The 23,979-nt window shown below is 33.9% G+C and overlaps 1 protein-coding gene and 1 long non-coding RNA gene across 6 annotated transcripts; one reads left to right on the top strand and one right to left on the bottom strand.

Moving 5' to 3' along the window:
• Nucleotides 1–9,061: 9,061 nt before the first annotated feature.
• LOC145042315 (uncharacterized) lies at nucleotides 9,062–13,776 on the top strand. Of its 5 annotated transcripts, none has more exons than XR_013680647.1 (9): nucleotides 9,062–9,417; nucleotides 10,101–10,310; nucleotides 10,416–10,502; nucleotides 10,607–11,806; nucleotides 11,874–12,458; nucleotides 12,541–12,721; nucleotides 12,897–13,009; nucleotides 13,146–13,283; nucleotides 13,361–13,776. It is a non-coding gene; the product is annotated as an uncharacterized LOC145042315 (long non-coding RNA). The 5 variants fall into 5 exon arrangements; XR_013680646.1 differs by having other exon boundaries at nucleotides 10,408–10,502; XR_013680644.1 differs by having other exon boundaries at nucleotides 10,389–10,502.
• Nucleotides 13,777–18,316: 4,540 nt separating this feature from the next.
• Nucleotides 18,317–19,514, bottom strand: LOC145039851 (protein FAR-RED ELONGATED HYPOCOTYL 3-like). The gene is made up of 2 exons (XM_078987857.1): nucleotides 19,044–19,514; nucleotides 18,317–18,925 (listed from the first exon to the last, which is right to left on the bottom strand). Exons 1-2 carry the CDS (start codon nucleotides 19,512–19,514, stop codon nucleotides 18,317–18,319), a joined length of 1,080 nt encoding a protein of 359 aa, XP_078843983.1.
• Between the last annotated feature and the right edge of the window lie 4,465 nt (nucleotides 19,515–23,979).

The following is a 23,979-nucleotide window of genomic DNA, read 5'->3' as shown; positions in this document are numbered from 1 at the left end:
ACCGAAACGACCCATCACTCAAGTCCCTTTCATCGGGACTAACCCTACACACAAGATGAGTTATGACGCTAAACGATTTAAGAAAAAATTTCCAAGGTGGAGTAACGAGGAAGCCACTCGTGTCCACATAACTTTGGCTAAACACTGCAATCCCGTCGCCAAAGCTAGTACTACCCAGGCATGCCACCAATGCGGGGAAGTAGGGCACTCCAAGAAATATTGCCCGATAGCAAAGAACTCTGGCGCAGATGGGAGAATTCTCAGGATCACAGCTGCAGGAGAGCCTGCTCCGGAACCACGTTATATATAAATTAGGCGTTTCGTTGTAACAGACTTATAAACTATCTAGAACTAGTGAAACTAGAGTCTTACCTTTTGCGAGATCCTATCTGTATAAGGACTCTCGTGCTGTGTATACTTCTCTTTTGTAGTATACCTTATTCGCAGCAATAGTGTTGTGGTAAACCTAAAGTACTGTAACTCTGTTCATGGTTGCACGGTTGTGTTTTGTCTGTAAACATCTTATGTTCAAATCTAATGCCTTTAAGTTTCGGTATGATTTCGACATTATCATACGACTCGATTCAATTTGATCCTCACGAAAACAGCTTCATACGTACACCCCTTTCATCTAGATCACTTTTCCAGCGAAACCGTCACATCAGAACGCCGAAGTACTCATGCCAGGAGTACCTATTAGTTATTTTCTTTCCGAAGAAATCCCCGAAGTACCACTCGTGCAGTACGTCAAGTTTAATCCAGGGATTCATGCGGTTGATCTATCACTGAAGAATGTATGCATAAGAGTGATATATAATCAAGGTTCTACAGGTTTAGAATTGATGATTCCACTTTAAATTCTTTTTCCCCGATGGGATGTGAACTTAAAGAAGAACCAGTTATTCGACTACCTTTTCAACCTTAATTATATATGACTCGTATACACGAAAGGGTGACTGTGAAACTAGGTATGAATTCTAATATGAACTTCAGGATGGAGAACTCCCTAAGTACGAGTAATCACATCGTCATGAGAACAAGCATAGAACCCAGTACGACTCCCGTAAACAGATCACCTTATAGTTTAAACACCCACGGAGATACAAGAACAGTTTGGACAACTTAGTGAACTACACATAAATAGAATTAGAAGACTAGGTTTCTCACCCTAGAGAACCTCGGTCATATTCTTCCAGAGATCGACGGATCGCATTGCATGTGCCTCGGTTATTGAGGACTCCGTCGAGATTTTTCATTAGAAATCGTTATCTCTGCCGCGCGTAGACAAAATGGTTGAGCAAACACAAAGAAAGAAACTACTTCCAGGAATGGATCCCGGATCCGAATATCACCAGTTCGGGTGTTAGGGAAAGATGTCCGAAAGACTATCTCCTGAACTCGATACGGACACTTCAAGTCTGTAGTGATACCCTTCGGATAGGACCAATGCACCCATAGCTTTTATGAGCTAAACGAGTAGGGTACGTCTTTTTTACCTGAATCAGTTCGTCATTTTCTTCATGTAATGACTTACTTATCTACCTTTGTAGTAAGAAGGAACCCATGGGAAAACATTCCCTTCAGAGGAACTTTTAGCGATGTTCTCAAAGCACGAGTTTTGAAATTGAAGAGTCAAATTTCTAAGACCCACTATTAGTAGTGTGGGAAATTTTGAGTACTCTTTCAATTTGTCAAAAACCGTTGAGCATTTATCGACATCAGGGACGCTGACATTCCTTCGCCAAATTCTAGGTCTTACCGACCTACCGCCTTAGTTCATTCAAAACTCCTCGCAAGCTACAGAAACTCGTACGACTTTGACCCAGCAAGGGGTGGCCTTTGACTGGGAAGTGACGCAAGAAAAGGAACTTTTGAGATTCCAAGTGAGTGACCAAGTTCTTTAGAATAACTCACTCTGGGAATGGCTTAATACGCTTCGTAAACCGTGGAAAGCTAAATCCAAGTTAGACAGGACCTCCGGGATTCTTATCAGAATCGGTCTTGTGCCTCGCACAAACTAGACCTACTCCACGAACTCAGTAACATACTTTCTACTCTTCGCATCTCGATCGTGAAACCGTACCTTTCCATTAGGACTCTTGCAAATCCACTCGTTGAGATCCTCGCCTTCGTATTAAAACCGTAGTGACACTTGACCGAGAGGTCAGGCGGACGAAGCAACGCCATCGCCAGTTAGTGAAGGTTCGTTGGAATACCAACCGAGAGCCCGATTTCACTTAAGTGCACTAGAACCAATCGATTAGGAAGTTTTCTCCTCACGACTCGATCATTCGTGCATACTTCCTTGCCTAAATTCTAATTTAGGGACGAAATTCCCTTTAACAGGGGGATGATGTGACAACCCGAAATTTCCATTCTGAATAAACCATACCAAGCCAATAGATGTAGATCAGTTACAGTGAAAATTCAGACTTAGAATATAAGTTTGGCAGTTTCAGGGTTTTACACCAAAAAGGGTTATCCGGAGAGTAGTTGCACTAGGATTTTGTGCAACACTGTAAATTCCATTACCCTAGATCATTAGAATTCATTCCGAGAATAGAAATATTTTCTGCCAAAATATTTCAGGACTATAAATAGTTTTCTGAACCAAATTCATTCATTATTCACATTTCCAACTAGAGAAAAGCCATTTTCTCTCTGACGGATCTTCAGGTTTTTATCCCAAATTGTGAGTAACTCTTTCTAGTAGTGTTAGAAAGCTTTAAATGTGTTCATAACATAGATTACATAGCTAAATCATCCGATTTAGGAGTTTACTTCCCAAGGTGTTCTTGAGCGATAAACTCCCGAAACCGAGCCTAGATTGTCCCCTGTGCTTAGTAACTACCTTGGACATGTATAAGAGTGTCTTAGGTACAAGAAATCAGCCAAGAAACACCCAAAGTTAGGAGTTTACGGCCCAAAATGTTCTATGGCCGTAAACTCCCTTAAAACATGCTCAAATGGTGTTTTTAAGGCACCTAAAGCTTGGACTTTATGTTATAAAAATACCCTAAAGTGTCTAGGACCTAGAAAACATAAGGAAAGCACATGTGTTGAAGAGTTTACGGCCAAGAGTAATTCTTGGGTCGTAAACTCCTTTAAAGGGGTCAAATGACACGCTAAACACTTCCTAAGGCCAAGGGACAATTTGGACAAGTACCTAGATGAGTTATGGACTAGCTAAAACATTTAGAACCCCATGTTTGAGGCAGTTTATGACCCAAGATGTTCTATGGCCGTAAACTCCGAGAAATGGTACCAAATGGTGCCATAAACTCTTCCAAAGCCAAGTACAAAAGCCTAGAATTGTTCCTAGTTATTTTAGAGACTTGAAAGCACCATAATCACCCTCCCATGGGAGTTTACGGCCGTAAACTCCAAGGGAAAAGGGTCTTTGGGCCGTAAACTCCCCAAAGGAGTCAATATGGTGCCCAAACACTTGTAAAGGCCTTGAAACAATTCCCACTAAGGTTGTAGTAATTGAAAGGACCATCCCAAGCCTTGGTTGGGAGTTTACAGCCAGGAGCTTACTCTCTTGGGCCGTAAACTCCAATGAATATGGTCATTAGACCTTAAACTCACATTAGGGGCATTGCACTCCTTTGTTGTAACCCTTTAGCCTCCTAGCACTTGACCAAAAGTGTTATCCTCGCGCTTAAATGTTATTACTTGTATAATTAGTGTTATAATCACTAATTATTTATATACATATGTTTTCATATGTAATTAGGATCATTGTGTGTGTCTAAGTCTCCACTTGACACCAAGCACTTGTCCGATCCTTCCGTACGATAACAGTCCGTTCAATTCCAGTCACTTACTGCAGGTGAGTTCATACCCCTTAACTAATGTTTTAAACTCTTTTTAAATGTTTTATGGGGGGGATACAAGTAGAATCATGCTACTTATTATGTCAATCACATGTGATTAGTAAGTAGGACTATGTTACTTATTACATCAATCACATGTGATTAATATACAACATTCAAATGATTTGGCTACTCATTAGCCGTTTTACCAAACAGATTCCTTCAAATGACTTTTTTATAAACATTATATATGTTTTAAACTCCTTTTTACACTGTACAGCTTACTCTGTACATTTCCTTTCAAACTTATTTACAACTGTGTTTCAAACAAATGTTTCCTTATACTTAAACTGTTTTATTAAACTTATGCCTTCAAATTGTTTTATAGATTGACATCAAGTCGATCTTTTCGTAAAATAATACTTATATTTCAAATGTCTTACAAAACTTATTTATGCTTTTATATTATAAATTGCATGCCTCTATATGTATAGTTATATAAGAAATGTTTAAAAGACTTAGGAAGGCTATCCACCCTATTTCCTTTTCGCGCCTTGAGATGTGGTCTGGTGGGATATTGGGTATTCGTCCGAAAGTCGTTTAATTATTAGTTATATATTATGTGTACATATATAGTCATAAAAGGTCCTTCAAGTTTATCCTATGCCCTTGGGTAGCAAGGGTATACATCCATGTCTACACGTACCAGCTAGATTACTAGAAAGCTACCATATGGGTAGTTCAAGAAGATACTAGAACCATTGATAGAACGCGATATCATATAATGAGTCTAATTCATTCATAAGTCAATACTTTCTAGAACTTTTCAGTACATTACATATACAACTATACTAGGACGAGAACATATACAGATATACTAGAATGATTACATTACTATACTTGCTAGATAGAGAGAACACACATTACAACTAGCACACGTAGAACATTACAGTACACTACTATACTATTACATGATCGCTCTTACTTGAGTATAATTACATGATCACACTTACATGAGTACACTTACATATACATAGAATAGACGTCACTAGGGGTTATAGCACGGAACCAGTTCAGGATCTAACTATACTGATGGATCACACCACAATTGTGATAGTTATATCGAGTATACATGATCATTCGGTAATGTGGATGCTCACGGCTTGCATTCATGTAGGGGTCGTGGGTAGGTCCCAAAATCCCTTTGATAGGGGAGCGTATAGTCTGGGATCTAGACATCACATTATACCTTATCCCTCAAATAAGGCAGTTGAGTACCGATGTAGTTATTTATATTAAATACTACAGTACTTGGAGGTATTACCCTAGATTTAAGGTAATAGGTATGGTTGTAATTCGGCACTACACCATAGTACTACATTGATTTTCCATTACATATTTTTAGTGATAACCTCACTTAAACATTAATGTACAAACTATATTTTTGAATAATGATAGTTATACTTTGGAAAATACATCCTCTTACAAGACACACACACACACAGAACAGTTAGGTCTTGGTAGAAGACACCTTCATATACTAGAAGGAATCATCGGGATTCTAGGGTTTTTCAAACGTTTACAGTTGCTTCATATACATTTTCAAAACTTACAATTCATATACATTTTCAATACTTACAATGTGTATACATACAATTACTTACATTTCAAATACATACAAGTATTTACATACAAATTAAGACACTAAAATACTTATGATCTTACCAGCTTCAAAGCTGATACTCGCTTTCAAAATTACTTGTATCCTCAGGTCATCATAGACAGGTACCGATGCAAGGAGAAAGGAAGATGGAGCTTGTTCAAGACTTATCTTTCATTTTGATTTATGCTTTAGTGTTTATCAAAATTTGACAGAACACATTTGTATAATAATTATATTATTAATGCAATGGATGATGTTGTTGCTTGTTTACTACTTTACATTGTTGTTGATATTATACATGACGTCCTCCGCCCCAGAACGTTTCCGCCGTTCCTGGTTTTGGGGTGTGACATAAGTTGAAAACAAAAACTACAAAACGAGCCCACTTGATTATCCCTTAGCTATATGTTCAAATATTCTTCCCACTACGAACCATGGGAGCACTCTTTAGACCTCCAAACAAATTATAATGCCAATTACACACTTTTTACTAAACTCTTATTTAAATATATACATATATCGGAATAAAATAATGCTTAACACCCATCTTCAGATTTTTGGGTTTGCCTTGGAAATGGAGCGTTACGTCTGATTCTAGTGCGGGAGAAATGTAACATCTGTTTTTCAGGTAATTTCATTTTAGCGCTTAGCCTATTTTATGTTTGCATATTTGGTCCTTTGTTGTTTAAGGAATCGCAATTCAGCCCGTACGGTGGGCGTATGTGAGGTACGTGCAACATACTTGTCAGAACCCTGATCTCGAAAGCCATACTAATATGCTAGGTGTACCTGTAGTATGCTAGACATACTAGACCATCCTCTAAACCCTAATTTTAAGGTTTTGATCCGTATTTAATCCACCTAATGCCTCCCTTGGGAATTCTTATCAGCCACCCTTCCCTTATAAACCCTAAACTCTAGGTGTTGCTTGCAAGCTTGTAGATCTAAAGACTACTTCACATTGTGCATCTTGTGAAGGTATAAAGTTTATACATTAATGTCTTTCCTTTTTAATCTTCATGGAGGATTTTTATGAGCTTTTTTTTCCCAAATATTGGAGCTTTGTGAGTATGGAGTACTCCATAGTGTATTAGTTCTCCTTTCATGGATTTTAAGCCTTGAAGATTCATAAAAATGGGTGCTTGATGGTCCCTTTTCTAGCCATGCAAGAGTTTAGTAGTGTTGAGCAAGGATTAAGTTACAGTTTTAAGCTTTAAGCCCTTTTCAACCTTGCAAAGGATTAAATTTTTAGACTTTATATATTATGACGTTCTAAGAAGGTCAGATACGTGTTTGGATGCATGTCCTAATATTTAAGACCATTTTGGAGTAGTATTTAGGGTCAGTCAGATTATGCCCCGCGTACTAATGGCTACGCCCAATATAGCTAGGTGAGACCCCGATCCCGCCTGATTATCAAGTACACCCCGCGTAGAAAGAGAGTACCCCCAGCATACGCGGTGGGCAGTTGACTTTTGTTCAAATTTGACCTTTGGTCAAGACTTAGGGTTTTGGACCATGGGATGGGCAAAATGGTCTTTGTGCCATTAAGGGGCTTAGTGTAGGGATTGGACTGGTGAGTTGAGTTAAGGACCTTGACTATTATTTAAGGTTAATTGTTGTGTTATTAGGCGAAGTCTAGTTCCGACATTTCGAATAGTTATATTTGTGATGACCGGCTGGGTTTAATTGTTATTTTGTATTACGCAGTTTATGTGTGACTACGATTGTGGATAGTCTCCAGGGTTTCTGATAACCCATTGGGCGTGTTGTTGCCCACTGGGACTGCTGATAGTCCCTAGGGTTGCTAACAACCCATAGTTGTTTATTTATGTTTTGATGTATGTGGTATATTGGGGAACTTACTAAGCTTCGTGCTTACAGTTGTTGATTTATGTGTTTCAGGTACTTCTGAAGATCGCGAGAATGCGAATGTCTGATTGTACACACTCGTTGGGAGATTTGCTACTAGGGAATTCTGTAACACTCTGATATTTTATGATGATAATTTGTATATGACACTTATGTTTTTGGATGACTTGGTTCATGAACAATATTTTGGTAATTTAAAAATGAAAATTTTGGTTTAAAATTTGAGGTGTTACATTGGCCATAACATTTTTTTATTTAAAAAAATTCTTAAAAAACAGAAATTCTTAAAATTTATTTCTCTACAAAATAAGCACAATCATGAAAATTTGAATATATATATATATATATATATATATATATATATATATATATATATATATATATATATATATATATATATATATATATATATATATATATATATAAACAACCTATAAATTTTTTTTCACCAAAATCATAAAAATTTAAGGGATACATTTATTCGGTATACTAATGATTTTGTAAAAATACTTTTTCAAAAATAAGTTTTGGAAGTATTTAATTTTAATTTTAAGAAATATTAATTTAAAAAAATATATATATTTAACATAATATGATCCAAAATGTGACGATTCAAAATATTAATGATTTAAAAAAACTTTTGATTCAACGTGTTTATTATCTTTAATTTATTATGATTTAAAAATATTTAGACTCAAATATTTTATAATCCTTAATTATATCTTTTATGATTCAAAATTAAATGATTCAAAATATATAATGATCCATAATTTTTTTTTTGAACAAAAACTATATATAATTGAATATATTATGGATCAAAAATCATATGATTCAAAATATTACAATTCAAAATTTTATGATTCAAAAATAATATGATTCAAAAAATGTACTAGAGAAAAAAGCTATGATCTTTAATATTTTTCTTATTTAAAATTTTATAATTGTTAAACATTAAAAACTCGAACCGATATTTAGTTTAAAAGGTAAAAAGTATCAAATAATCAAACCAAAAAAATCAAAAAATAAAAGAAAAATAAATAAATATCTATATTTAACTTTTTTTTTTTTAACGAAAAAAAAATAAGTAAAACAAAAATAAATGAAAATAAATAATAAAACACACTTAAATGTCGTTCCATGCACGTTCGTCGTACGTGAATAAATCCTCGAGTCAGTATTAATTACAATGGGCGTGGGTCGCAAGCGAACACACCACGACAAAGCATTTGGGTTTGATATTTGTGCCATTGACGAAATTGATGGTTGAGAATTTTTCTCACAGTCCTCACCATGTTTTGAGGACTCACCGAAACCAGACCGTATATAGGTTTGATGTTTGTGCCCTTGACGAAATGGGTGGTAGAGAATTGTCATCGTAGTCATCACCATTTTTTGAGTCCTCAATGGAGCCGGACCATATATATATATATATATATATATATATATATATATATATATATATATATATATAGAGAGAGAGAGAGAGAGAGAGAGGGGAGAGATGTAAGTTATATTGAGAACACGTAAAAGGTTGAGAACGTGAGAACACTCTATTTTTGTTCATTTTCCAAAATTATGTCCTTAAAGTGTAAAAGGTTAAAATACGTTTATTCCCTTAATTTATGCAATATTAAATTAGTGTATTTCTTATTTATGCAATATTAAATTAGGGTATCTGTTACTTTTAATTAAACTGATAACACATATCCCAATTAATCATACCTACCTTCTTCATCCCCAAAATATCCATCTTACCTCCTTCATCCGTCTTATTCCCTTCTACTTTCATAAGTTACAGTATAGTTTCAATTTTTGGTTTTCTTTGATTCTCCGATGATTTGCAAGAATCTTTAAGCTAGAATTAGGGCATCCATCTACATCAGTTTACTTCACATTACCTGTCAATAATCCCGTGTTTTTTGCGATTTGATGATATGCGACGCTATATGAAGCTTGAACATTGGGATTCTTCAAGATTACTTGCGTATTGTCGTTGAAGATCATCAATATAAAAGCTTATGGAGGTCGAATTTGAAGGAGGGTATGCAGTCGGGAATTGCGCAAGAGGTAAGTTCCTTTAACGTTCAATGTTTACATTTTTTTTAATCATGTAACTCGATTTTGTATACTTTCTATACAACTTTTTATATGAGTTTGCAATGTATGCTTTTGATTTTGTCAAATGGTTCATGGAAGATTTATGACCTATTTTCTCCTTTATATGTTCACTGTTAGCTTTTTTTTAATCAAATTAATCGATTAGCAAAAGCTTGAATGATGTTACTAGCATGAAATTGTTGTTAAATTCAACTACAACTCATCAATTCAGATGAGTTTAGAATGCAGATGGTTTGATTAGGTAAATATTGCCACGGGTCTTATTAGCCCTTATCCCGTACTTATGCGTTACCTGCTAAAGTGCTTGAATTATATTGATTAACCATAGATTCCATTTACATGTAGGTTATTTCTTTTTTATTAAAATGTTTCAATTTGCATTATGTTAATTTGTGTAGTTAACAGTAAGATTAGCCTTATGTATTTGTTATCATGTATGATATTATTTTCCCTAATATCATGCTTATGTGTTACATGGTAAATCGTTTGCCCTACATTTATTCACCCTAGATTCCATATAAATCTATATTATTTATGTTTTATTCATATATGTCAATTTGCATTATGTTTGTTGGGGTAGTTAACAGTAAGATTAGACTTATAATTTTGTTATCATGTATGAACTACAATAGGACGCATGAAGAGTGGGCGTATCAAAAACAGATAATCACTAATGAAATACAAGAATGATCCCTCAAACCCAATAATAATAATAGATATCGATGTAGATGCATCTGATTCTATCAGGATTACCCCCATACCAACCATTGCTAAACCTGGAGTTATGAATCAAAGGTCAAAATCCAAACATGTTTCAACTGTCAAACCAATTCACAAAGAAGGTATTTTTTTTGAATTAGTTATCACACTAAAAAGCGTATTCTTCATGTTTTTGTATTATGCCTCACTATCAATACAAGGTCAACATTCCGGACATAGTGTTTCAGTTGAAGTGCTTCATGAAAATCAGTCACAGCATAAATTTGATCCAGATTCCAATTCCCATTCACCTGTGCATGGTTATACAAAATCAGGTAGCCCATTAACTCTGTATTTTTTTAAATTGCTAGTATAATTCATTCATCTTATGTACTGTTGTTTGACTGTTGTATTGTATTTTCCAACAAAATATACACAGATATTAGAAAAATGTTTTTTACGTCTAAAGAGAAACAGCAGCCATCACATGATGAATAAGATTTTGAAGACCCAAACCCATTCATCAGCCAAAATAAGAGGAAATCACCTCCACTTGTAATAGCCAAAGTTGTGCAACATCATGAAAAGAAAGCTAGAGCAGATGTGGCCAACCCTCAAGCAATTAAGGCAAAAAGTTAAAGTCAAGGAACTGGAGAACAGAAAATCAAAGAAGGGAATTCATGTGGGTATTCCAACACACCTAAGGCGAATACATATTCGTACGTCACCAAAAATATTATTCTCCACAATGCACGGTCTGACGAATAGAAAGAAGGAGTATTTATCATCCATCAGATTTGGTCCCCTTTTAAATATAAAAGTAGATGGGTCGGCATCACGAATTGGGTACTATGCGGTCAATAACTTTGACCCTGAACGCATGGTACTGAATGTTAAGCGGGGTGAGATACTAATCACTAGGTAATTGATACATGATATGTTGGGTCTCCCTCTAGGAAATATCAATATCAATTCATTAAAGTTCAGACCCGCTGAAGACAAAACTATTGATTTGTGGTCTGCGTAGTTCTAGTCAGAAAATGATATTAGGCCAAAAGGCGTACAAAGGGAAATTAAGAGATTAAAAGATATTGGGTTATTGTTTAAAGTCAATTTTTTGGTTCTCATTTGTAACACCCTTGGACAATCCAAGAGCATGGGCATATGTGATGTATCAATGCTTTTAAGGGTTTCTGAGGATTAAGATTTAAGCGACATAGATTGGTGTTCATATGTGTTAGAGTGTTTGAAAAATACAAAACATCCTTAATGACTTATTGACGGTACCTATCCTACAACCTAACTTACTACATTAATTCTACTTATTTATTACTGTCTTAGTCGTTTATGATTACAATATTACATCCTTAATGACTTATTGACTGCTCCTTGATCACTAATGATTTAATCATCCTTTTTTTTAACATATAAGCTTATATACCTGGAGCATGTTTCATGTAATGCGGTTACGATTGATCGTGGAAGACCTACTATATGTTTCTGGGATGTGGAGTCCATGCGCTTACGTGAGGAGTATGAAATCAGAAATGGTGGAATTGGTTCTGGTGAACTTTAGGATCCTTACATACCACACGATGACAATGCCGAAAATGTCAACTCGGTGAATGGATCAGTTGAGGTTAGAAAATTTCCGCATCATTTTTTCATACTTACCACATATAACTAATCACTCATAATGTTTTCAGGAATACCATTCCACCATTGAAAGTATGTTTAACAAGCTAGTTGATGATAGTCATTTGTTGCACTCAAAACTTGTAGATGCAATCAAAAGGCATCCTCTGGTTTGTGATTTCTACGAATGGCAAGCCAAGATCAGAATTTTCTTTAATGAAGAATCCATGAAATATGGAGTGGCAGGTCTACTCATGCAGATAGTGTCGGACCTTTATCTCAATGGTGGTTAGCCAACGCATAACAAATTAACAGGTCCTGTCAAATGGCAAAAAATTCTGTTAAATCGTTCCACAATTCACCCTTTCCAAACTGGAGCATCGGGATGACACAGGAGTTTTCTGATATCATTAGCAATTCACCACTAAAAGATATCATGAAAACTCCAAAAGACCAATGTCCAAGTGCTATTCCATTATCAATTGTTCCTATTCACAATGATTACGGTGTTGTCCGCGCAAGAGAGTTAAGGCAAAGAAATAAGCCCCTAAACTACGTTCTCCGTTCATTGTACGGGCAGTTGACATAACTAAACGTATATCACGTGCTCAGAAGGACCTATCTGAATGGGTTTTCTCAACACAAGGTCATCCAAGGTATATACAAATCTATACATAACTGATAAAACAATTTTTTTTTACAAAGATTATTTAAGTTTTCACATGTTATTCTATGCAGTGACGAACTTTTCCGGACTTGTGTTGGTGTAGCTGCTGAACGCTTTCACATGGAAAGCTTTTTCGCTAAATGTGAACTTTTTGTACACGTACTAGATTGTTGGAGCCATCTGTTAAATTTCGATGAAGCCTTGCATTCCAATTTATCTCCTTGCAGACTATTTGCCAATAACACGTTGACGGTACAATATTAATAATCATTAGCATTCATCAACTATGTCATAATATAATCTTCTTAGTTTTACACATACATGACTTCCACATTCTCACATTACGCCTTCAATTTCATCTGCATATTACACTACTCATAAACATTGTAAACAACCCCTGTAATTACATCATTTATCTTCTTCCCAGAGTTTGTATCTCGAAAATACTGTGTTGACAGAGGAAGATCGTCTAAAATTTTTTATGAAAATCTGAGCCTATCCATTGACGATTTTGATGCAACACTCCACGATGTGCAATTAGTATGCTTCTATACCCACTTTTCATATAAGCAGATTGTTTTTTATAATTTATTAGATCTTGATGTAAGCTTTAGTGAGTGCATTCAGAATACCAACATTAAATTATTTTAAATCATATTCTTGGTATTTGTTTCAGCTACACCTGCCAGTCGTCAGTGATTCTCATATTTTCCTTGTCGTACTCGACTTTCAACAACCATCCTTTTGGATCATTGAGAACATCAAAAGAGATGACGACACCCAACACATATATGGTCTTCTACCAGATATCATTGTAATATACTAATACAGATTGAAATTTTTTTATATATAAATCAATATTTTTAACATATAATCCTATATCATTTCCAGCATTTATACATGAGTCAATACTTGCGGTCTATTCGCCATCCAAACGCTGAAGCCTTTTCACATGTCCCAAGACAAATCACCCACTAACCTGGTCAACAGTAAACAATAACACTGACTGTGGTATTTTTACTATGCATCACATGGAGACGTTTATGGGTGGAAACATTATAGATTTCAAAACTGGATTCAAGTCAGAGTCGCTTGCACAGGACAACCAATTATCTAGACTACGAGTCATCTATCTTTGCAAAATCATAAATTCAGACTACAACCTGCTGAAGGATTCAATCCTTCATCAGGTAGCAGAATTCCAAAAGCTGACTGCATCTAATCGAAATCAACTATTGAATGATGTTGCAACTAGGATACATGCTAAGCTGACCAAATTTGGTTAAAGAATGTTGGGTTAATAAGAATTTTTTGTTTACCTTCTGGGAAGAATAACATGCTATTTACTTTTACTCTATTATGTAGATGGCTCAATGCAGTAAACCTGACACTATTTTGTTTTTTAATTATGTACCTCCCTTTGTCTTCATATTAGATTAAAATGTCATTTATAAATCTTACATGAATGTCTCTTGTGGTTATTGTTAATCAAAACTGTTAAGTTTTACCCTTTATATCTAGCTTCTATATTACATACCCAATTTGTTTCGACATGTTACTCGAAACTAATATCTTAATGTTTCAGACTTTGACATCACATGATACACGTGTGGTATTAATTTATATAATTTTATTTAAATACTAACAACCCCACTTAATTTTGTAATATCAATCATAAATGATGTGCCTACCTAATTTACACATCAATACATGTCACACCCCGCTAAAGCGGAAACGCAAGATATGACAGCGATAACGGTTTCATTGCAAAAGATAAAGATACATCACCATAGCAGTATTTAAAAGTTTACAACCCATAGCTTCAAAAGAAACAAAATACAAGTTTTCAAAATAACATTGTTCAAAATATAACTTCATAATAGCTTCAACACGATGCAACATGCTCTATGATGATGAATCTTTACATCCACTTACTAATTATTTCCTGAAAAAGCATGTAAAACAAGCGTCAACTATGAAAATTGTTGGTGAGTTCACAAGTTTATAAAATCGAGCGTACAACAAGGCCTTTCGTAAAAACAAGTACATTGCTTTAATGATAAACAAGTTGATTGCTATTAAGGAATACAAGTTTATTGCTATAACGAGAAACGAGTTGTATGTGTATGAGCAAACAATGAGTCTCAACCAAACCTATGACTGAAGCCCTATTGAGATCTATGCTTATCGTTCCATAGATGAATATGGTATCATGCACTCCAGCGATTTGGGCGAGTGAGGAGTTATCAATTCCTAATAGAGCTATCCATAATGACCATTGGCTCAAAGAGTTAATGGTTAGAGATAAGGGAAGGGCCTTAGTACGATAAGTTCTCATGTTCCGTGTTGCATAAACATACATAAGGATACATAGCAATATAATAGCAATTAAGTTTGATAATAAACAATTTAAATACATCATGCAAACAATAGTTTTTCTGGACATGCTTTTCCACCCGAAAACATAGAAACTGAAAATAGGGGAGTGCGTGAATACTCACGATGTTTCGTGTAGGCACAAGCGGTACTTCGGGATGCACCAACGTCTTACTACCAGGATCTCACGACATCAAACACACACACTAGTGAGTTTTCATGTCGAAATCTAATGCTAATATACTAAACTCTACATATAGGGAAATGCCAATTTATGTTTTAGTATTGGATTTTATATCAATTAGTTACACTTTTGCTGAAATATTGAAATTTTACAAGTCGTGCGATTAATTACAACCTTGGAATATTAATTTTCCAAATTTTGAAGTCTCTAAAACAACATAAATTCACGAAAAAGAGCATTCGAGGAATAAAAATTCTCAAACTTTTTATTTAACTGATATTACACAATACAAGGCTGGGAAAAATATAAAAATGGATTTTCAAGCTGTTTAATTATATTTTATGATTTATGGGCATTTATTCCAATAAAAATTGAAATAAATAGAAAACAGTTTCCAAAATTACCCAAACTTTTTATTTAATTGTTATTATACATAACTAGGCTGAGAAAAATATAAAAGATATTTTTCAGTGGGTATTTCTATTTTTCCTTGTTTTATTCCTTTAAATAGTCATTAATTAAAGAAATAATATTAAAAAGTTAAAATAAATCACCATAAATTTTTGTAACATCATTTACAGTATAAATAACCTGGGAAAAATATCAAAAGTGGTTTTCATAATGTATAAACTGGTTTTGGGTATTTATGTGTATTTAAGTGTATTTTAGTGCAATTAACTTTAGAAAATAAGAGAAAAATAGTTTACAGTAGAGAAAAATCCTCAAAGTTTTTATGTAACCTCCTACTGTATAATATGATATTCTGGTAAATTTTCATGAACTTTGGATAATCAGAACTAGTTTTCCCATTTTTAGACCATTATAATTACTAAAAATTGGGAAAAATAGCTAGACATGATTAAAAATCTTGACATTATTTTCTGGAGTCACCCATCATAGGTAAGGTATGCGAAAATTGTTAGATACAATTTTCACATCTTCTAAAGTGGGTTTGTAATTTATCATGCCCTAAACAAAATAAAATTAGAAATCATATGAAACAGTAACAAAAATTGCTGAAATTTGGTGAGGGGTCATTATTACCCATAAGGATCATCCATGAATTTATTTAGGATTTATTGACCTCTGGAAGTATTTTATATGATTTATGCACTTGGTTTTAGCAATAATTCTAATAAATCAAAGAAATAACAAAAGCTTTTGAACTTTTCCAGATTGTCTCATGCATTCAAGAGCTTTCAAAAGTAAAAATGTTAAGAATGTATTCAGAAGAGAAATGAGGGTAATGATCCCAAACAATTTAAGAAAAGTTGCATGCAATAATGCATGAAGTGTAGATGTGGCTGAAGTTCATGAATTTGTGTAGTCCATTCAGTGAGGTTTTAAGCCATGAAATTTCAACCATCATTCACTAGATATGTTAAGTTTCTAAGGTATTTTTCCTCAGATTTATGGTTGGGTTTAAGGCCATTGTTTAAGCAAGATACAAATAGTGATCACAGAAAAAGAGCTGTATGCGCAACCTTTTTGTAAAATCTGCCAAAAATCGGATATTTAATATTTTACAGTGAGACTAGTTGGGTTTGAAAGTTAACTCGTGGAACTAACCAATAAAAAAACAATATCATGATTTGGTTAATAAATGACTAAGTTATGGCCGTTCAAAGTCGAACAAAGTAATCTGGCAGTTTGCATGTTTGTTTGTGTGCATTATTAGGGTATTTCAACAAGAACATCATGCATGCCTTTGGTAAGATCCGATTTCTAACACATGCATGGAATGAATGAGCATCCAAGATGTACTAGAAATGGTTTAAATGCTTTTGTTCATGCATGAACATAAAAGAAATGGAGAAGAACATGAAATATTAGATTTTGATGTCACATGATCATATGTGCATCTTTTTCACTCCTTGCATGGATTTGATCCAGTATTTTCACCATTTCAAACACATGCATTGTGTTATGGTGAGAATCTACAAACCACAAGGGGAGAATAAAGATTTCTAGCCATGGAAAGGCATAGAATCCGAAAAGTAGAGAAGACTAAGAAGAAAAAGAACTTTAACCATGAAACTATGGAAGAAGATGTTGTTGTTTACCTTGGTTTTGACCTTAAGAGAAGTATGAACACTTCAAGGTCTTCAAAGTCTTGAAATCTGGCAGAGTAATGAGAGAAAATTCGTGAGTTTAGAGAGAAAGAGAGGAAGAGAGTGAAGTGTGTGCAGAGAGTGAAGTGACAAGAGTGAAGAGAGAAGAGGTGGAGTGTGGGTTTGAGTTTAATCATGAGTTTTGGGAAGAGAGTGCATGGGGAGAGGGGATGGCCGGCTCTTGCATGCATTTAGGCCTCCTCTCTCCTAAATTTTAAACTTTATAAACTTCCCTCCTATATTTTATATAAAAACATTCATTTTTATAAAATGTTTATTAAGCAATTTGATTTATTTAAAAGTCTTGTTTTTAACTAATAAATTATGATTAATGCATGATAATTTATATTTCTATTTCATTGGTATAATCCATAATTTGATTAATAAAATTTGATATTAGGAAGTTTATAGCCAAATTTTATAAAGTTTTTAAGCTTTAAGATTTATAAATTTGGATTTTTGGCTCTTTAGGGTTTTTGGAATATTGTTTGATATTCAACATGTTGAAGTATAATTAGAATGTTTTAATTTATTTTTAGGGTTTTATACCCTATTTCAATTATAACAAAGCTTGAAGCTTTATTCTAATTATATTATTGGCATTTCCTATTGTAGCTAAGCAACTTACTAGAATTGTAAGTATCAAGTATATTAGTCCTAGACCTTAGTTGGATCCCAGTTTATGCAAGATTTTTGACCTAATTTATACTACTAGGTCATGGCATGTTGTGCATGAATGGTTTTTATAAAGATGCATGAGTCCGAGAATGAACTGAATTGATAGTTGTCACAATACACATATACCATGCATAGCCTTTTCCTTTTTCATTTTACTCCAATAAACCATACAGACCTGTACCATTCTACAAACTAACATACAAAAACGAAACAAATCTTATATGCATCAAAACATATGATCATACATAATAGAAGTACATAATCAACACACCCATCACCATCTATGTAAATACCATGGTTGTATACAATCGACACAAACATCATATTATCATATTATCTCGAATAGATTGCACCAAAAAATTATCCGATACAAAAAACAAAATCAACAAACAAAACAAAATGTGTTATTCAATTTAAAAAAATCCAAATGCAGATGTGCAAACATAAGTCAACAAATCATTAATGATAAACAAAACCATCAGTAAACTAAAAATTATTCTAACTACAATTGGATTTCTCATGCACAATTCTTACTTTGCAAGTCCTCCAATTATGATTCACATATAAGTTGCATCCTATGCACTTTCGTGGACCACTTTTTGAAGATGCAGCTGCCCTTTCCACTGCACTAACCATCCGTTTCTTAGTCCCACCCCATTTATTATGTACCACTGGTGGGATATTAACTTCAATGTGTTCTGGAATACTAACCCCAAATAGCGTAAACACAGCTTCATCACTATCATCCAACGCAATAGTATTAACCGGATCTTGATCAAACACCCTCCTCATTGCACGTGTTGTCTTGAAAAAATATTCTAATTTTCCCTTATCATTCTGAAGACGCTCTAGACAGTACTCCATGTTACTATACGCTTCGGTTAACAATTTAAAAGTTTTATCTTCCATTTCAGCAAGCCCATTCTTATTGACCAACAAATGGCTAGAAATAATATCCCTTCTCCACCTTCGTAGAATATATTGCTCGGGTATCTCCTCAATGTGATTATTCTTCAGAACTGCAAACACACGTCGACACAAAATACCCATTCGCTTGAAGAGTTCGCATGTACAATTTATTTCCTTTTCTGGCACCTTCAGTTCCACCTACATCAAAATTTTAATTCATACTTTAGACACATTTTTTTTAAAAACATATTTATTTGTTTAGATTCATATAAACATTACTGATGCTTTTACAATCATTTGAATTTAAGGAACTAACCTTACACTTTGTTTTCACTTGTCTTCTTTTGTCCAAATGTGTAATCATTACTACCTGCCACCCGTTCATATTTTCTACACTATCAATTGAACAATTCCATGCTCCTTTGTATATCTCCTTTCGAACTTCTAGAAAATCTGTATTTGTATACACTTTTGCTACATGTTGCTCTAATCCTATGCCCATCCCAAATTTATGCCTACTTCTCTTAGTTGCATTATCAAGATGACGTTGCATGTTACATGGTTTTCCGTGACATCCCGTGTCCGTGTCATAGTTCACCATGAAATACAAAAGGAAATTCCCATGATGCAAGTACTTATTAAAGAATGAATTCGCACTTTCAGACCTGGAAGTTGTTTTCATCCGTCCATGTATTGGCATGTCCTTAAAATAAGCGGGTATCCATGAAGTCTGCCTACGATACATGTCTTTAAACCATCGTTTATAATGCAGATTGTGATCCTTCATCAATGACTTCCACGATGTTTCAAACTCAATTGGATCCATATATATATATATATATATATATATATATATATATATATATATATATATATATTCCATACTAGTTTGTTGAAGCGTTTTTTGAAATCCGTGTTTTTCAAAACATCCCCACTAACATGATACACATCCATTTTAAACTTGAAATTACACATATATTTTAAAAAATAAATGTACTTTCATCAACAAAATTCAAATATCATTACATATTCACCTGATGTAATTCAATTATCATACAACATACCTTCACGTGTAGTTTTTTCGTTACATGTCATAAGCATAGTCTATGCTTGGCGTTTGGGAATATAGCCTGAACTTCCTGCAAAATCGTTGGATCCTGGTCTGTTAACACCAATGTTGGTTCTTTTCCATGAGCTTTTAAAAAAGCTCAAGCAACCAACAATAAGACTCTATTTTCTCATTACTAAGTAGGCCAGCACCAACAGTAACAGATCTTTTGTGATTATCAATAGTTGTAAAAGGGACAAATACTATTTCATACCTAAATACTAATATTTGTCATCATTAATGACATTGTACAAACAAATTAATCCAGAATACACATAAACCAAAATAAAATGCAACATAACACTTACTTATTTGTTCGAAAGGTAGCGTCAAAAGATATCACATCTCCAAACTCCTTGTAGAATACCTTATGTGTTTCATCAGCCCAGAACATAGCATTTAACACGCTATCGACACATTTATACTCGAAGGAATAATCTGGATAAAATGTTTTCCTCTCATTCATTTTATTCACTACCAATTACGCGTCCTTGTTGCCTATAATGTTACCCAATTTTTTCCTAAAATTTTTGTAATCACTCTCTTCGGGACCAACACACTCATATCCACCTTTTAACGCATCACGAAGTTTATGCGCCTTTGTTGCACCCATGTTTGCTTTTGTTGCGCGTATAATAAACTCATTGTCTGTATAATTTAATTTTCTAGTTTTTTTTTTAATGTCTGCGCTCTTCTATGGTATAAAGAGGGTGGTTGTGGAGCTCTTGAAACTCTCTAATTTGAAACTCATTTGTTCCAACACTAACACGTTCAAACTTTATCAATGCTCTACAATCCGTTATAATAAAGTTTGAATTCCTATGTTTCCTTCCACCATTATTTGTATCCATTTTATCTACGCTTCTATGAAACAACATACTTTATCTTTATTGATTTGTCATGCTGAAACCTTGTAGTTGTGTTCAACCGAACATCAAACCTAGCATGCTCTGCATATTTTCTATACATATTGATTGCGTGTGTTAGTGATTCGAATGTAACCTCATCATCAAGTCATAAATTCTTTCGCGACACAAGGTTACCACAACTTATTAGATCCACTAGGTGAATATAGAATGCTATTGTTGACAATTTCATTTTCATTAGATTCTGTACCTGATCCAAACAGTTCCAAATAACTTATATTTATATAGATAATTCTTTTTATAAACACTAACCAAATTTCATTACCATCACAATTATCAAGATTTTGACATGATTCATTATCACTCTCATTTTCATCATATGTATCTTCGTAGCCACCTTCAACTTCTTGTGTAGCGTTATCTCTTCCACCACAACAAATATATCAAATATTGACCTTATAACACTACCATTTTATAATATTATTTATTAAACATTAACAACCACTGTTGACTATCAAATTCCATGACATAAAAAAGTTGTGTTGCATAGTAAATAGCTGCACAGATTAATGATGGTCTCAACATATATTCTTCAATGATTTCAATAGTACGAATACACAAAAAATGGAATTCAAATTAATTAAATTGTATATTGAAACACTAACATTTATAAATACCCTAGTACAATCACAAATACGTTAAATCTATTGTGATTACAACCATATTCAACAATGTTTCAACATAATCCCACATAATTCCATAAACAACAATTGTGTTCAATGATGATTGAAACAATAACATTTATAAATACCCCCTCTTCCATCTGAAATACACTAAATCATTTATGATTTCATAGCTATTCATAAATGTTTCAACATAAAACCACATACTCCCCTAAAATAAGCAATGATTCACATATAACCATGAATATGCAACCTAATGGAATACAAAGCCTATTGAAATAAACATAACTGTTTTGCCTGATAACCAAGACTATGCAACAATTGATTACAACTACATTAAATCATTTGTGAGTACAACAACATTTATAGATACCCATAATTTCATAACAACTATATTAAATCATTTGTGATTTCAAACCTATTCAAACATGTTTCAATGTAAAACTACATAATTCCATAACTCAAGCAATGATTAATATATAATCAAGATTACACAAATTAACGGAATAACAAGTATATACTTGTCACTGGTAAATTATATATTTGCGTACAACACCTTATAATTGATGGGTTTTGGTCATAAGACATCCTATGTGCTCATACAAACCCTAATGTTTGGATCTAGGTTTCTCTATTGTACATGCTTTGAATCCAAGACTATAACCCCTAATTCTAGCATACAAGTAATCATATTAATATGTAATTAGGTTTAAGATCATACCTTGATTGTTATGTAGCAATAACAATCCCAATTCCACCTTGGATTGACTTTGGAATGCTTAGAGTCACAAGTGTCACTCCTCTAATGGCTCACAAACACCATAAGCAAATGGAGGAGGTATAAAGAGAGAGGAGAGAGGTTAGAATTCGTCCTTAGGACTTCTTGGGAAGAGATACACGAATTCATGACCCTAGGGGTGTTTATATAGGTGTAGAGATAGGGTTTCAGTCATTATCCTTATCTAGTTGATTATCCATTAAGCAACCAATAAGATAATCCTTGAATCCTTATCATACTCGAATTCTAAGGCTTTCCAACCTTAAATTCGTCCACCATATAAATAAGATAATCCTTACCTTATTTTGTAACTATCACATAATTACAAATCAGCCCCTCTAGTTTAATTAATTACATTTGATCACAAAATTAATTCCTAATTAATTATTGACCAATATTAATTAAACAAATATGATTTCTCCTTTAATATATTATTCTTATAACATATTAATAAATCATATTATCCTCTCTCTCTATATATTTCTCCAATCAAGTTGCTTTGGTGAAGGCAACCCAAAAGGACCATGCACCATCGGGTCAAGTACATACCAAAATAGTTATGGACTTAGACACTAATCCAACAGTCTCCCACTTGGATAAGTCTAACAACTATTCTGCGTATGACTTCAGATCCTGATATGCAATCGTAGCTTTCCAAAGCCGCTGTCAACTCTGATCATATCAGATACGCGTGTCCTTAGATAAGGGATCATATATTCCTCCATTCTAGATATCGTATGAGATATGATTTCTAATCATTCTCTTTGTACTATATCTCGATTTCCGATTTATGACGACAGACTAATTGAACAAATCAAATTAGCCCTAGCCCGACCGAGCATTTACGTATGTCATCACTAAACCATCGAGGGGCCCAAAGATATCGCTTTTTATTCTTTGAATAAAAGGAACTGATAAACTTTGATACAATGCTTGCTTGCACTCACTAACCAAATCACACACAACAATATGTTTTATAACACCAAGTTACTAGTGCGTTTACATATTATCAATGTGCAACCGATTCGCAAGATACAACTCACACATCTCGGTTTCAAGAATATAAGATGTTATCGTCTCACCAATCACTCGTAATACAATTCATGGAGTGATCCAAGTGAGCGTGGGTTTAATCCAATGCTCAAATTCATATTCATAAGCACTCATGAATGTTGCAGCAAACATTTGCTTATGTCTAATGCTCTTTAGACAATCCACACACCAATTCATGACAGTCTTCATTCATATCTACTTCCAACATATGAATGACTGTGGCCCGTTCGAATAATTCGATTATTCTTAATAAACTCAATTATTCTGGAAGTCAAAACATGCAAAGTGAAACACAAGAATAATACTAATCCCATATAGCCTCAACCCTTTGAGTATAAATAAAACTCCTTTTATTTATCACCATATCCATTACTCATTATTTGTCGTTTCGGGTAATCAACTTCTTACTTGAATTCCAACACTTGTCCCATGCTCCTAGCATGCACAAAATGTTTACCTATGGTTCTTACTTTTGTGAAATAGACAAATTGAACACATTTCCAATCATTCTCATTTTACAACTCCAAATCCTTTTTCATAAGTGTAAGAATATCAAATTCTTGCTACTTATAGAATATGCTAGATTCTAACACTTTATGCAACGATCCTTTCGTAATGTCACTGCACCAAAGTCACAAAAACTATTGCCAATTATATTACAAAGTCCTCTATCGGAGATTGTTACAAGACAATTCCTTAGATATGATGTCTCTCTCTCAAAGTACATTCCTTTGAACATCCTTTTGCATAAAAGTTTCTAATCT

This window comes from Lactuca saligna, chromosome 4 (genome assembly GCF_052625555.1).
Source record: "Lactuca saligna cultivar CGN05327 chromosome 4, ASM5262555v1, whole genome shotgun sequence".
Lineage (NCBI taxonomy): Eukaryota > Viridiplantae > Streptophyta > Magnoliopsida > Asterales > Asteraceae > Lactuca > Lactuca saligna.
Note: the sequence above shows the minus strand (reverse complement) of the source record. Positions and strands in the feature narration are given on the sequence as shown.